At 41.7% G+C, this 14,681-nt stretch overlaps 1 protein-coding gene across 2 annotated transcripts in view; it reads right to left on the bottom strand.

The window, feature by feature from the left end:
- The window catches only part of LOC123759639 (receptor-type tyrosine-protein phosphatase T), a 138,171-nt gene that overhangs the window by 29,907 nt on the left and 93,583 nt on the right, over positions 1–14,681 (bottom strand). For both annotated transcript variants that reach the window (XM_069328917.1, XM_069328916.1), the window contains exons 17-19: positions 13,273–13,342; positions 8,919–9,097; positions 3,122–3,324 (exon numbers count right to left, since the gene is read on the bottom strand). In XM_069328917.1, the coding sequence (XP_069185018.1) occupies positions 3,122–3,324; positions 8,919–9,097; positions 13,273–13,342 (452 nt within the window). The remainder of the gene's footprint in view (positions 1–3,121; positions 3,325–8,918; positions 9,098–13,272; positions 13,343–14,681) is intronic.

Genomic DNA, 14,681 nt, shown 5'->3' with positions numbered 1-14,681 from the left:
TCTCATAAATCTACCGACTTCATGACACTGAGAATATTAAGCCGCCTAAGGAGTTAGATAAATTCTCCTGGCGATTAAGAGTGCAGTATATTAAACTGTCGTTGAGGTTTAGTTGTCAGATTGAGTTACGAGAACTCTGCTCTGGAGTTTCCTCGGCCACCAGGGACGCCGAACGAGAAGGAACCTGCACGTGAAGCTGCACCAGGCCGATATCACGAGGAAGCATGGGGGGCAAACAAGCACACACTGAGGTGCTCAAACTTGCCCCCCCCCAGGTAAACTGGAACGATCATAGTCAACTGACGCCACTCCAGTGTGCGGGTCCGACAGAACGCATACCACGACCCCAACGAAAAGAAAGGGCGGTCTGCCAGCCAGGAAGACTCCAGCATCTCGTAACACACCCAGTCAGGAAAAGAGGCGCCAAACTAAAAAAAAAGAAGGATCCATTATAGAGTAATTTGGGTCTCACAGGAAGTAAGCCGCAAGGGCTTCCTGCACCTCCCTCGGCAAGATGCGGGAAACCGAAAATCTCCGGAAGGAGGGATGCGAGGAACCCAAGGGAACCCAGAGCTGACTCCGTGGAAGAGTCAAACTCGTACAGGGATGGGGAAATAGGAAAACCCTCCCCTTGTAACAACAAGCCCCGCACCGAGGGTACAAACACCCAAGATTGGTCAAACAGGGCCCAAGCCCCCAAAGTCAACTCCCCAGCCCCGGGATCCTCCACGTCAGGACTTGGGGCTGAGCCATCCTCGAAACCCTCGGCCTCTGAAGAAAAGGCAGAGTCCACCGGAAAAGTAGGTATGAAGGGGGCCACTAGTGCGACCCAAAAGCCTTGGCAGGAGGAACAGGCTCGAATGCCTCCGCTGCCGGTCTGGAAGGGTCAGTCCCCGAAGCCGCCCGAGTCTCACCACGAAGAAAACCCTGCCCTGATTCCAAAACCCTCAGACGTTTGTGAGCCGGGAGCAGGGTACGGGGGGGGGGGCAGGAAATGAACGACAGCAGGGCAAGGACAAGGGGGTGCGGACGAAACCAAAGTCGAGGCGACTAACACCCCCAAGTCTGGGTCCCTATAACCAAAGCGGGGCAGTCGCGGGGTATCCGGAAAGTCAAGCAATATAATACAATACAACGCACCACCTCGTTCGTTGCAGCAATCTAAACCGTGCATGCAACGCTAAAGCTGCCTGCACTCGAATATCAATATCAGTGGGTTGGGTGAATTGGAGCACAAACAAGGAACACCACTCACAGGACTCTGGATCAAAGGTGTCACTGACCCAACAGGAAACATGACGGAGGCATAGTCGGTGAATGTCACCTTGAGACAAGGAGACAGAGCAACCTTCAAACTCGCAGGAAGCGAGGTGGGACTCAGAGGTCTCCTCCATCGGACCAATGAGCCCCCAATGGGGGTTTTCAGGGCCTTAGGCTGACTGCTAAGGGAAGCCCAAGCAAGGTACTGCTAGCCGGTTATCCCAGAGCTACCAAGCAAACAAACTTAAACCTGAACCCCTGCAACGTGTGTAATCACGGGGACCTAGCGGAGGGCCACCAAAATCGCACAAGTGGTCCTACAGCCATACCCCCACCAGGCAAAACAAAAGAAAAACCTTGCAAAAGCACAACATCTCCAGGAGGAACAGAACGGGACTATGCATATATCAGACAGCTGCACAGTACCTTGCGCCCCAGCCAGCGACGATACTACCTCCTACCCAAGGTCAAACAGGAGTAAGAACAACCCCCAACTGAACCCCAAAGGGAGGGGGGGGGGGCAATCACCGAGCAGAAAAAGAACCACACGGAGGTATTCTCCCGAACGGCCTATGGAAGATAACCGTAAACTGCAAGGACAGTACTTACAGGGTACCAAGGAAGGTGGCCCTAGGTGCATGCATCCACAGTACTCTTGTGTTACTCCTGGCTCGCACACCACCACACAGAACAACACCGCTATGGACAGCACTGCTTAAAAGGATGCAGCCAGAGTCGATCGACCGCCACCATACACAACAGCCTCTGAACTGGGGTTGGGTTTGGGTAGTCGGCGTGAAGGGGTCTGGGACTCCCCCCTACTCCCTCCCTGGGAGGAGGGAGTTGCGCAGACAGCGGCACGGTGACGTCATGCTTGTTTGCTTGTTTTCGATTGAGGAATTCTGCTTGTTATTTTATATTTTTTTTTTGAGATATATACAAGAGTTGTTACATTCTTGTACAGCCACTAGTACGCGTAGCGTTTCGGGCAGGTCCCTGGAATACGATCCCCGCCGCGAAGAATCGTTGTTACAACCAAGTACACATTTTACTGTTGCGTTAAACAGAGGCTACAGTTAAGGATTTGCGCCCAGTAAATCCTCCCCGGCCAGGATATGAACCCATGACAAAGCGCTCGCGGAACGCCAGACGAGTGTCTTACCACTACACCACGGAGACTGATGAAGTTCGGCTTTCGGTTTGCAATTTTTAACCACCTGTAGTTTGCTTTGGAATTCCTACTTTTCTGGGTGCCTGATCCGGTAGATGGCAGACATGGACTGCTTCCAATTACACGCGGGGTGTCTATAGTCCATTGCTCCTCGTGCCTTTCTGAGGGGGCCAGGTTCCGGCGCTGGTCCCCGGTAGGCCTAGAACTCCATCGATTGACTGTTGTCACGGTCTAATATATGTACACATCAGCCCGGTATAGCTCCCGGGAGCCAAAGGGGCTCTCCACAGAAAAGTAAATATGATGAGCAACTATTTGTGCCGTGTTATCCAGTTACTCCCAATCCCTGTCACTGTTTTCCTTTCTTCTGTTCAGAGCATATTCTGTCCTTATTGAGGGCATTACAGATAGTGGCCCTCAGGTAAATGAGAAAATTAGGTGTACTATGTTCCTAACAAGGTAAAGGGCTGTTAGGTGAATACCTAGTTTGGTGGCTATGTGTAAACACGTAGAAGTTCTTACATGGTTTTGAGTTTAATGTGAATGGATAATAGGCTGTAGTGACCATGAGCTTTCCCAAATCATTGAGGTCATTGTCCAAATATTAAAGCTACTTTGCCTTTCGTGGGCACTGCGGCCTATAGGTTTTACCACCATCACCATACAAAACAAGTGAGAAAGGGGACTTACTTATTACCATCACCAGAAGTGATCAAGGAAGGCAAGCCGAGAGTGATCGTTGTGTTCGTCTTTTTTAGAATAGTTAGATCACCTGAAAACTCTGGCTCCATTGGCAATGTGCCCACTTCCTGTCTCAGCTTCTTCCCACAAAACATGGAATTGCAACAATATGTCTCAGCCTGGTAGCGCTTTCCTGGCTCCAGCTTCCCAAACTGTAAGAAAGGTATTAAAGCATATTAAGAATGCTTCTGTGAAAATAGTGCTCAGAGTGTAAAGAAATACCACTTTGTGCAGTTCCACAGTAGCTATCTGGATCTTAAGGCACTGGTATTGCAGTCTGCCAGTTGTACCAGGTCCCTGCAACTTTCATGGCCCACGGACAACTGCAACCTGAATCTAGCTTTCTCTCAGAAGCTTTAGAAACTGTTGCTTATTTTGTATATTTTCTTTGCATTGTATTTATATTCACATTTATTTATGAACTTTGTCATGCTAAATAAGGTTTACTGTAATAGAGAGAGAGAGAGAGAGAGAGAGAGAGAGAGAGAGAGAGAGAGAGAGAGAGAGAGACCCTTGTGAAGTGTATAACTCAAAAGAGAGACATAGAAACAGCAGTGTTAAATGTTGAAAAATAGTCTAGAACTCATGCATTTAGAATCCCCGCCAGTACAATAGTCAGTTCTGCACATGTGCAGAGCATCGTCATAGCAGGAAAGCGTCATCCCCAGAACAGTGTAAACAGTAAAGAAAATACATGTTTAAAAAGTATATTCAGTGCTGAAAAATATATAGAAACAACAGTGTTAAATGCTGAAAAACAGCCGGAACTTTAGAAGACATGCAAATAAACTATTTGGAGTATAAATAAGTGTGTACGAAACATTATTGGAACCGGGAGGTTGGACAGAGATGTGCTAGCGGCCTCGTTCACGCGGTGGTGTGAAGGACCAGGAGAAGTGCAGTCGTCACCTGTATGACGTGTGCCGGTCTCCTACAGTAACGATAAGTGCATTGTATCTTATGGGCTATAGTGGTGCTCCTTCTCTGTATTAGTAAGTGATAGGCAGTTTTAAAACTTAAGTTTGTTTATAGAACCCTGGGTGTAGCTGGTGTTGTGTGTTATTCGGATTGTCACTCAGATTTCTGTAACACGGGTCTATATCCCATCAACTTTGATCCCCATTTGTAAAGTGTCAGAACCTTGTATTGCTAAAACCCATGCTACCTTTGTAGTTACAAAGGGTATTGTGTTTAGGGTATTGTGACGACCTTAAGTCCCAGTTTGTGTGGATCCAACAGTCAATTCACATGTAATGGTTATGTTTGCTGAAAAGTATCCCGTTTGATCTCATCACTCCTGTAACGAAACAGAGTACCCCATATCTATTCAGTGTAACTTGTGCTAACAACAGAAGAGGTATGATTGATCAAAGTCTTGTGGGGGAAAAGCTAACCCCCTCTTGTGACCACCATATTTTAAGATGGACTACGAATATAGAAACTCGCATAAAGGTCAAAGATGATGAATTCCTAGATTACCAGCGAGGTGACTATCAAGGGATGAGAGAGGAACTGAAAACCATCTCCTGGAGGGAGCTGATGGGCGAACATGGCACAGAAGCATCAGGGAAAAATTCTAAAAGGGTCATCAGGGAACTCGTTCATAAATATGTGCCGAAATAAACAGACAAAAAAGGGAGCTAGATGGATGGCACAGGTCGTAAAACGAGCATTGGTAACCAAGAGAAACCTCTGGAAAATTCATAAATTCACAATAGACATCAATGATTATGAGTTATAAAAAAGGGCACTAAACTCGGCCACTCAGAAAAATCAGATCAGCCAAAAGAAACTACGAAAGAAAACTTGCCCAAAACATAAAGAAAGATCCAAAATCGTTCTATGCCTATATAAGAGGTAAAACCCAAAAACAAAGGACATATCCCTGGACCCTTAATAGATGAGACTAGCCATGCAATAATTGATGATAAATGGGCAGCAAATAATCTAAATTATTATTTTACATCAGTATTCACACTCGAAAGGTTGAATCCCATCACCCACACTAATGTTTGAAGGAGGCGTGGAGAATGAATTTAGGGATATGCCCATAACATGCAAAATAACTAGAAATAACATTGACAAACTAAAAGACTCAAAAATCCCAGGTGTGGATGGAATCCAATCCAAACTCTTAAAGGAACTGGCAGAAGAACTATGCCTACAACTGAAACTACTTTTCACAAAATCTATGGACCAAGGGGTAGTCCCTCTAAATAGGAAATATGCAAATGTTACCCCAATTTTCAAAATAAGCAGAAAGAGCTCAGCAGAAAACTACCGGCCGATCAGCTTGACATCACACATCTGCAAGCTCATGAAGAGAGTCCTCAGGAAGAGAATCATTCACTATCTTTCAGTGAACAACCTTGCACAATTGACACAACATGGGTTTGTTAAAAACACAACATGAGTTTGTTAAAAACAGATCCTGTTCACATTTTTGGAAACGGAAACCAGCTACTCAGACAAAGGCCTTCTGGTGGATGGACCAGAACATAGCTTCCTTGGTAACATACACGGATTTTGCTAAAGCTTTTGATAAGGTACCTCATGAAAGACTGGCAAGGAAATTACAGGTCCATGAAATAAATGGTAAAATATTAGAATGGATAAAACAATGGTTGAGGGAAAGAAAACAAAGAATCATGCTAATGAAGAAATGTGATAAGTGGGGTGCCACAAGGGTCCATTTTGGGACCAACCCTTTTAGTCATATACATCAATATTGAAGCCTTACAGAAGCTTAAAGCCTTAAAGAGATCTACATGAACTCCACAAATGGTCAGAAAACTGGCAAATGCTTTTTAATATAGACAAATGCAAGACCATGCATGTGAGGCATAACAGCCCATGCCACGACTACCAAATTAATGGCATTACATTACAGCAGATTGATGAAGAAAAGGACCTTATAGTCAAAATCCACCACTCATTAAAATTTGCACAGGAGGTGGGTGCAGCAGTCAGAAAAGCTAACCAAACACTTGGTATAATCAAGCATACTTTTGACTATAAGGAAAAGAAGGTAATGGTTGAACTGTATGAACAGAACAACAAGCTCTGGTACATTTGGATTACTGTATTTAAGCATGGAGACCTCATTTTCAGAAGGACATAGCTGCTCTGGGGAAGGTGCAACACCAGGCAACAAAAGTCATTCCAGAGCTAAATCATCTCCTATATCAGGAACGCTTGAAGGCCACAGGGCCACAACACTGCAAACCAAGCATGAGAGGGCGGATCTCATTGAAACTTTTAAAATACTGAACAGGTTAGAGGATGTTGATATGGATATCTTCTTCAGGTCAGATGTATCACAAACAAGGTGCAATGGTTTCAAGCTCAACAAGCCACAATGAAGGACTGAGAACAGGTGATGCTTTTTCACCCACAGGGTTATTAACCCATGGAACCACCTTCCCTCCGAAGCTGTAACTGCCAAAACTATGTTGAGTTTTAAAATATACCTGGAAAATATAATCAAGACATATGGTGGGGGGGGGGGGGTGGAAGGGACCTTCCAACAAGCCGCCGGCTTCCTGTCCTCGTCAAGGCCACTAGGGTTAGTGACCTTCAGGTAAATCAGGTGTATGTGAATAGTGTTATGAACCTCCATGTAGCCTAATGAGGTAGGTCTGCCTTTGTGAGTTATTGTGCAGCTGACCAGATATGGAGTCAGATAAATGAATTAAACCAAGTAAACGTCAGTAATTATGACTGAGGAGAAGGAAAGCAGAGGGCAAGCATCTTAAGGAAACGAGGTAAGATAAGATGTCGACAGTATGCTACGTGACGTGATGGGTGGAGGTCTTAAGATCTCACTTGAGTTATGAGTGTCGACGGAGATGGACGTACGTCGTTGCCTGTTAACGAAGAAGGAAGTTTGTAGCTCGTGGTGAAGAATTGGTGATAAGCTACACGAACAACGGATGGGGAAGCTGTTGAAGGACGACGTGTAACATTCTCTGTTATCGTAGTAACGATATAGGGGCGGCCTGAAGCCTATTGGGTAGTCGTGCCTTTGTGAACCCTACTGTGTGTAAATCCTTTAAGTGGCTAAATTGGGCAAGTGTTCCTGTGTGGCACCTGTTACGGGACTTCTCACGTTCAAGTCAGGACGGGTAGGAGCCGACAGTGGCACGTCCAAGAGAAATTTATGGACGACCAGGTATGGCGCCATATTTGGGCGTCGTTGGACAGGTGTCGTCACGACATCCTTTTGCAGTAAGAGCACAATATTCTGTCATGTATAACTTGTTATAGTTTGATCGTGTATCCAGCGATCTTATAGGACGTTTGTGAATGTAGGTCAGAAAGTTTATGAAAATGATGAGATGATATAATGAGTTTGAGACAATTTGATATTACGGAGACAGGATCGACATATACTCGCACAGACGAGTGCAGTGTACGACTGAGGGGAGGGAGCAGCCCCCGGCGGTCAGAGACTTCCTGGATGGATTAGGCTCATCTCAGTGCAGTCGGCGCGTGTAGTAGAACATTGTAGGGTGAAATTTAGTTTATAAATATTATTTGTGTTTGATAGAATGTTATTATGGTATGGTAATGGAATTACAGGTTTGTGTATGAGATAACTTCGTGTATGGAGAACTTCGTGTATGGAGAAATCTGTGTAGAGGAACTTCATGTATGGAGAAGTATGTGTAGAGGAACTTCATGTATATGATGGAACTTCAAGTAGCAGTAGGAAATGTACATGTTTATCTCTCAGAATGTTTGGTAACAGGTTTATTGTTTGTGATGTGTGTCTATGTATGTACTAACTCGTTGTACTGAACGGGGTGAGAATAGCTTGAGCTACCTCATCCCTTTGTGTGTATTTTACCTCAATAAACTTATTTCAATTTCAATTTCAAGTAGCAGTGGTACTTGGCGAACGTGTTTCATCATTGTTCGAAGCAGCAGTAATATTGAAGAGACTGCAGGAGTATCTCCTTAATTTGAAGACCCATTGGTGGATGGACCTAGTGGTGGACCTCAGGACGTAAACAGAGAGTTATAGGGACATTATTATTGTTTGAGGGAGTGCATGAATTAATGTTATGAATGACACAGTGTAATGTGATAACGTTAATATTTTCTTGTTTGAGTCAATTTATATGCAAGATGCCTAACCCAGACGACGAGGAGACAGGAGGTTGCTGGCGAAGATTAAGCAGCAGCCTAGTGTAATTTATTTGTTGGAGCACTGATATTATATAAGCGTGATGCTAGTTTGTTGGCTCTGATGATACTATGCTGTTATTTTTCATTCGTTGTATTTTTGTAATATATGTTTGTCTGTAGACAACTTGTTTTGCATAAAAAAGTGCGCATAAAAAGCAAAATTAAACATTACAAATATATGTGGTGCTAGATACAAACAATTGGTACACAGAAAATAACTGATATGGAGTTATATCCATAAGAGCTGTGCATACAGTATACCAGTATGTCTGTGGGTATACTCCTGGCACACTGGGTTACAATAAGCAGTACACTCATTATATTATAATGTTTATATTTTATGCATGAAACTTTGATCAAAGTTCCTCAACATTTATTAAAGGAAAATTAATTTTTTTGTGTAGTGTAATGCTATTTTTCAAGATACTTTAAGTTAAAAATACAAAATTCACTTAAAAGAGCAATATTAAAGATATTTTATTAAGTAATTGTGATTAAAACATAAAACTGTATGACAACCTTAATGTGGCAAATATTAATCGATGGGGAGTTTTACCGTGCAGGGACTGAGTGGAGTTCCTTGGTTGATAGGTCTGAAGCAGGAGGCCTGGCTGGTGCCACTGAGAGACAAGCTACAGTTCTGAAGTATTCCACCAGGATCAGAAGGAAAGTTGATGGTCAGATTTAGTTGTCTGGCTCCTCGGCCAGATGTAATGGGCTCCGGAGGACCTGGTTCTGTTGTTGATTATCAGTGATAAGCTAGGGCTGGCTTAGCAATGGATTATGAACATTAATGCTATGAAAATAAAACCCACTGTAAAGCTATAAATTATTAAATAGTTCTTAATCTATATATCCGAACCTGACTTGCCACTTCAGTGAGAAGATTGAGTTTTCGTGACAAGGTAAGTCATGTTGACTTGGTATACTATTGGTGGGAATCACAGTACCTCACAGGAGGACAAACTGTTTTCATATAGATTTTATTCACTCACTAGTGAATAAATATTGACTCACTAGTGGCATACTCAAAGCATTCAACGAGAAACATGAATATAAAAAAAACTTATAATTGGCCTAGTTACAAAAGATGTAGTTAAGAGATACTCATCAATGATTACCAGTATAATAAGAAGAGCGAAACTCTTATTATGAGAGTAGATTCAAAGAAGCAAAAGGAAACATGAACAGTACATGGAAAACCATCTCTAGCGTCCTAGGATCTAAACAGCAATCACATAATAAGCAGATCAAACTCTCCAAGGATGGTTACTCACCTGCAACAGATTTATAAATGACAACTGAATTTGATAGGTTCTTTTCATCAGTTGGTGTTAACCTTGCCAGAAAAATCCCACAGACCCAAACACATGTCACTACAAACCTTAATGGAACCTTCCTAACTACCTTCCGGTCAGCCCGACAGACGTTATGTCCATCATTCACTCACTAAAAACCAAAGCTGGGAACATTGGTGAAATACCATCTATGATATACATAACAGTGCCGCCCATGCCCTTGCACCACCCATAGCTCTGATATTCAATAAATCTCTAGTGACATACTTTCCCTGATCTCCTTAAAAAACCAAGAGTAACGCCAGTTCATAAAGGAGGTGAAACGGTAGACATAAACAATTACAAACCGATGTCAAATCTACCTATATAATATAAAATGTTGAAAGTAAGTAAGTAATTATCAAAAGAAGGCACCAAACCGGGAAGGCTATGTAGCACCATCAAATACGCAAAATAATCAGAGGGCGCTAAATATCACCAAGGATGCCAATACGAGAACAAAAACGCATAAGGCGAACGATATCAAAAGTATCCGAGTCACCAAGAATTCTATCGAGGGACAGGTGACCGCGAGGGGCGGTCGGAAAGCAAGACACACGCTCGTCCTGGAAGTCAGGACATTCAAGAAGGACATGCACGACCGTAAGAGGGACAATGCAACTAGGACAATAAGGAGCAGGGCGGCGCTCCATCAAGTGACCCAACCCGTTCTCGCAAATTTAATAAGTCAATATTGACTTATTAACTACGTGCATAGGTGATATTCTAAACATAATAGATACCCTTAAAAAGATTCATAGAAAACACCGACCTTACCTAACCTTGTTAGTATCTTAAGATAAGCATCTTATTGCTTCGTAATTACAATTATTACTTAACCTATACCTATTATAGGTTAGGTAATAATTGTAATTACGAAGCAATAAGATGCTTATCTTAAGATACTAACAAGGTTAGGTAAGGTCGGTGTTTTCTATGAATCTTTTTAAGGGTATCTATTATGTTAAGTATGTCACCTATGCACATATTTAATAAGTCAATATTGACTTATTAAATTTGCGAGAACGGGTTGAGTGACCATGGGTTAAGCGAGTATGGCCAATACGCAACCTCGCTAGAGCAGCAGAACAATGGAGAGGCGAAGGAAAAAGTAAAGGAACAAAGGGAACATCAGCCCGAATCAAGAGAGCAGAAGAATTAGAAGCCCCAGCAATGGCTGGGGGGGGGGGAGAGAAAGGAATAGCCACGAAAACGACCAGGACGAGCACCAAGCATCGGCTCCTGGAGACAGACACAAAGGGGCGAAAACCGCGAAACCAGAAGTTGGAGTTCGAGGAAATTGGCGTAATAACCTCTAAAATGTTGAAAAAAATGATTTACAAACAGCTCTACTCCTACTTCGTAAAATTCAACATATTAAGTCCATTACCTCACTCCACACATTCTCTTGTGCCATTTACACGTGCAAAAATTGTTCCTAAATGCAAATCCTGATCTGAAACTCTTCCTTGACATATGTATTAGAACCCATAATCACCACACCAGAAATAAGTATCTCTTTGACATCCCCAGAGTCAAACTAATTCTGTGTAAACACTATGCAAATAAAGGGACGTAGTCTATGAAACTCACTCCCTAATGAATTAAAAGGTTGTCCAACCTATGCCTTACTCAAAAGTAAAACCAAAAACTACTTAATTTCATCCATAATATTTCCTATCTAGTGCTTCAAACTCGCATTGTATCTTGTCCTACCCACTCCCCCAATATATGTGCTTAAGCCTTACAATACATCATTGTAATCATTGCTATCATCTTATATCATGATTGTTGGGTTGAATGTAAATATTTCTACACCGTATCTAGAATTAATCCTCAAATTATGCTACAATGGACCTGTTGAAAATTTTCGAATTTTACAGTAATGTACCTATTAATTTTCTCAAAATTTCAAACATTGCATTCGTTAACATTCTTCAAATTTGTCTACAAATTACTTACTTAAAATGATCTGTTAGATTAAGGACCTGCCCGAAACGCTATGCGTCTTAGTGGCTTTACAAGAATGTAAAAACATCAATCCTATGTACTCTCATAAACCCAATGTACCTTCTTGTATTTTTATAATACCAAACTTATTAATAAATACATAAATAAATACAAATATTTATAAGGCCTGGTGTCAATACTCATGTCCAATTACAACTAAAAAAAACTTGTGCCCTTACAACAGTGGATGTAAATTGCATAAGTTTCGCTTTACCTGGATAAATACTGGCTTGAAAACAAGGTCGTTGATTTGTTTAACATATTACCGGATATAATGTAATGAACTGGGATCACTTGATTGTTTCAAGCTTAGGTTAGACATATACAGTATATGAGCGAGTGTAGACGAGTATAAATCAGCGTTGCAACATGAGGGCCAATAGGCCTTCTGCATTTGCTTAATTCTTATGTTCTTATTTGTAGAACAGATTACTGGCTAATGTAATAGACTTGGGCTCACTTGATTGGAAATGACCTTCCCAATCACGTCAAAGACTGTCACTCTCTCAACCAGTTTAAGAAAAACAACTAAGTACTACCTAATCAACTCCATGTATCCTGCCTTACCTCCTAAATGTCAACCTATGTCTATTGCCTATGTCAACCTCCTATGTCTTGCTATTTTCAAACAATATTGATTATTGACCAACTTGTATAACTACTGACATCTGCCATGTAAAAACTTGTACAAAAACATTTATAAAAATAAAATTGTAGTCTATTTACGTTAGTTAAAATTTCTTCTGCTGTTCTCTTGCAATTTTTGCTGTTCCATCCAACATGAGATTATTGTTATTCATTTTTCCCTTTTCAGTTCAATTTATGCTTTTAATCTCAATTGGGGTTCAGACTTAGTTTTTAAGTGTTTTTTCCACTTCTTGCCTGAAACGCTGTGCACATTAGTGGCTTTAGGCATAGTATATATTAGTTCTATCTAGAAATCCAACATTCTGTTTGTAACTCATTTTGTATGCACAGTATGTACTTCTACCTGAATATGTATTATTATTATTATTATTATTATTATCATTATTGTTGTTATTGTTTCAAGCATAGGAAGACATATACATGTGTATGTCTACATGCTAGATTTTAAATTCAGTTGGAAAACATCACCAGGGAAAATGTGGGGGGGGGGGGGACCTTTGACAAGCAGCAGGCTTCCTGTCCTCATTGAGGACCAGAAAAATTCAGGTATATATGACTGAGTTTGGGGTGGATAGGAATAGGATGTTATCTTGAGATGATTTCGGGGCTTAGCGTCCCTGCGGCCCGGTCCTCAACCAGGCCTCCTTTTTGTTACACATCCCTAGGAAGCAGCCCGTAGCATCTGTTTAACTACCAGGTACCTATTTACTGCTAGGTAACAGGGGCATCAGGGTGAAAGAAACATTTTGCCCATTTGTCTCCGCCTCCACCGGGATCGAACCCGGAACCTCAGGACTACGAATCCGAAGCGCTGTTCACCCAGCTGTCAGGCGCACAAGGTGCCACACATGGTTCAATGGGGGTTCAGCAGTTTTCTTAATTCTTCTGTTCTTATATGATTTGTCAAATACTCACCTTTTTCCATCACTTTAACCTTGGTGGAAGCATATTGACCAAACTCCTTTGCTGCATTCCTCAGTGCTACCTGGGCAGAAATAAGAGGTATTGTAGTAATATTGCAAAACACAGGTGATTCAACAGAGCCCTTTAAAAATGTGCCAATGTATTTCAGAATTTGTTATTTCCAGTTTATGCAAGTTCATGGTATTAAATGATCAATATTACAATTAAATGTACAAGAATGTAACAACTTTTGTATATATCTAAAAAAAAAAAAAAAATCTTTACTAAATATAGTGTTAGCTGATAAATAAAACAAAATAATAATAAAACCAGTGTTGTATGTAATGAAACTCCTCTTTCTGGATGGATCTTTCCACTGCTGTCCACTTGATGGAGGGAGATGTGCATAATAAACAAATCTACTTATGAAACTAGCTCACCACATATATAAACTACTTGGCATAATACTATACTTGTGGTTGTTCTCGAACACATTATTGGTGTAATACTGTAATTACAGTAAATATTGTAGTTAGCAAATGATGTTTCATTCGCTAACATTTGCAAGTTTGTTTAGTTGTTATGAGAGAATGTTTGCCTGTTTGTAAAGTAGATTTCCCTCACGTTTTCAAGAGGGGTAGCGTCACTGCCCTCTACCAGGAGGTAGAGGATCTACCAGGAGTCGGTCGGCCGAGCGGACAGCACACTGTACTTGTGATCCTGTGGTCCCGAGTTCGATCCCGGGCGCCGGCGAGAAACAATGGGCAGAGTTTCTTTCACCCTATGCCCCTGTTACCTAGCAGTAAAATAGGTACCTGGGTGTTAGTCAGCTGTCACGGGTGACAGCTGACTAACAGACTTAGACTTCCCTCCCTAACATGCAAGGGTAAACTCCTGGGGGTGGAGGCCTAGTCGAGGACCGGGCCGCGGGGACACTAAAGCCCCGAAATTATCTCAAGATAACCTCAAGATATACCCCTCAGAGGGGAGTTGGAGAGAGTTGGTCACTGTTACGAATCTTACTAAGATTCTAACATTACTCTTAATGCTTATATACTTTATTGTCTTGTTCAATAATTAGTATAGTATCCAGTTGTATGATATTAGACTATTGTATGTTATATATTGTAGCATGCTGTAGTGTGCCGAGTTGCATTATATTGTATGAGGCTTTTTTGTGCAAGTATTTTCATGTTGGTTTCTCCGTGTGGGGGGATGACCATATTTGTCTGTGGCCAGTGTGGGAACTTGATGTCAAGCGAGTGTTTATAGTTCAAACTTGATTAATTCTTATTATTGTTTGCCAGTAAATTATATTGAGCAATATAACAGTATTAAATACTCTTAAGATTAATAATGATTTGAATATTAGTACTACATTTTGTTAGTAGAATTTCCACAATAGTTTATGTGGATGTTTA

The sequence above is a fragment of the Procambarus clarkii genome, chromosome 22 (assembly GCF_040958095.1).
Source record: "Procambarus clarkii isolate CNS0578487 chromosome 22, FALCON_Pclarkii_2.0, whole genome shotgun sequence".
Lineage (NCBI taxonomy): Eukaryota > Metazoa > Arthropoda > Malacostraca > Decapoda > Cambaridae > Procambarus > Procambarus clarkii.
Note: the sequence above shows the minus strand (reverse complement) of the source record. Positions and strands in the feature narration are given on the sequence as shown.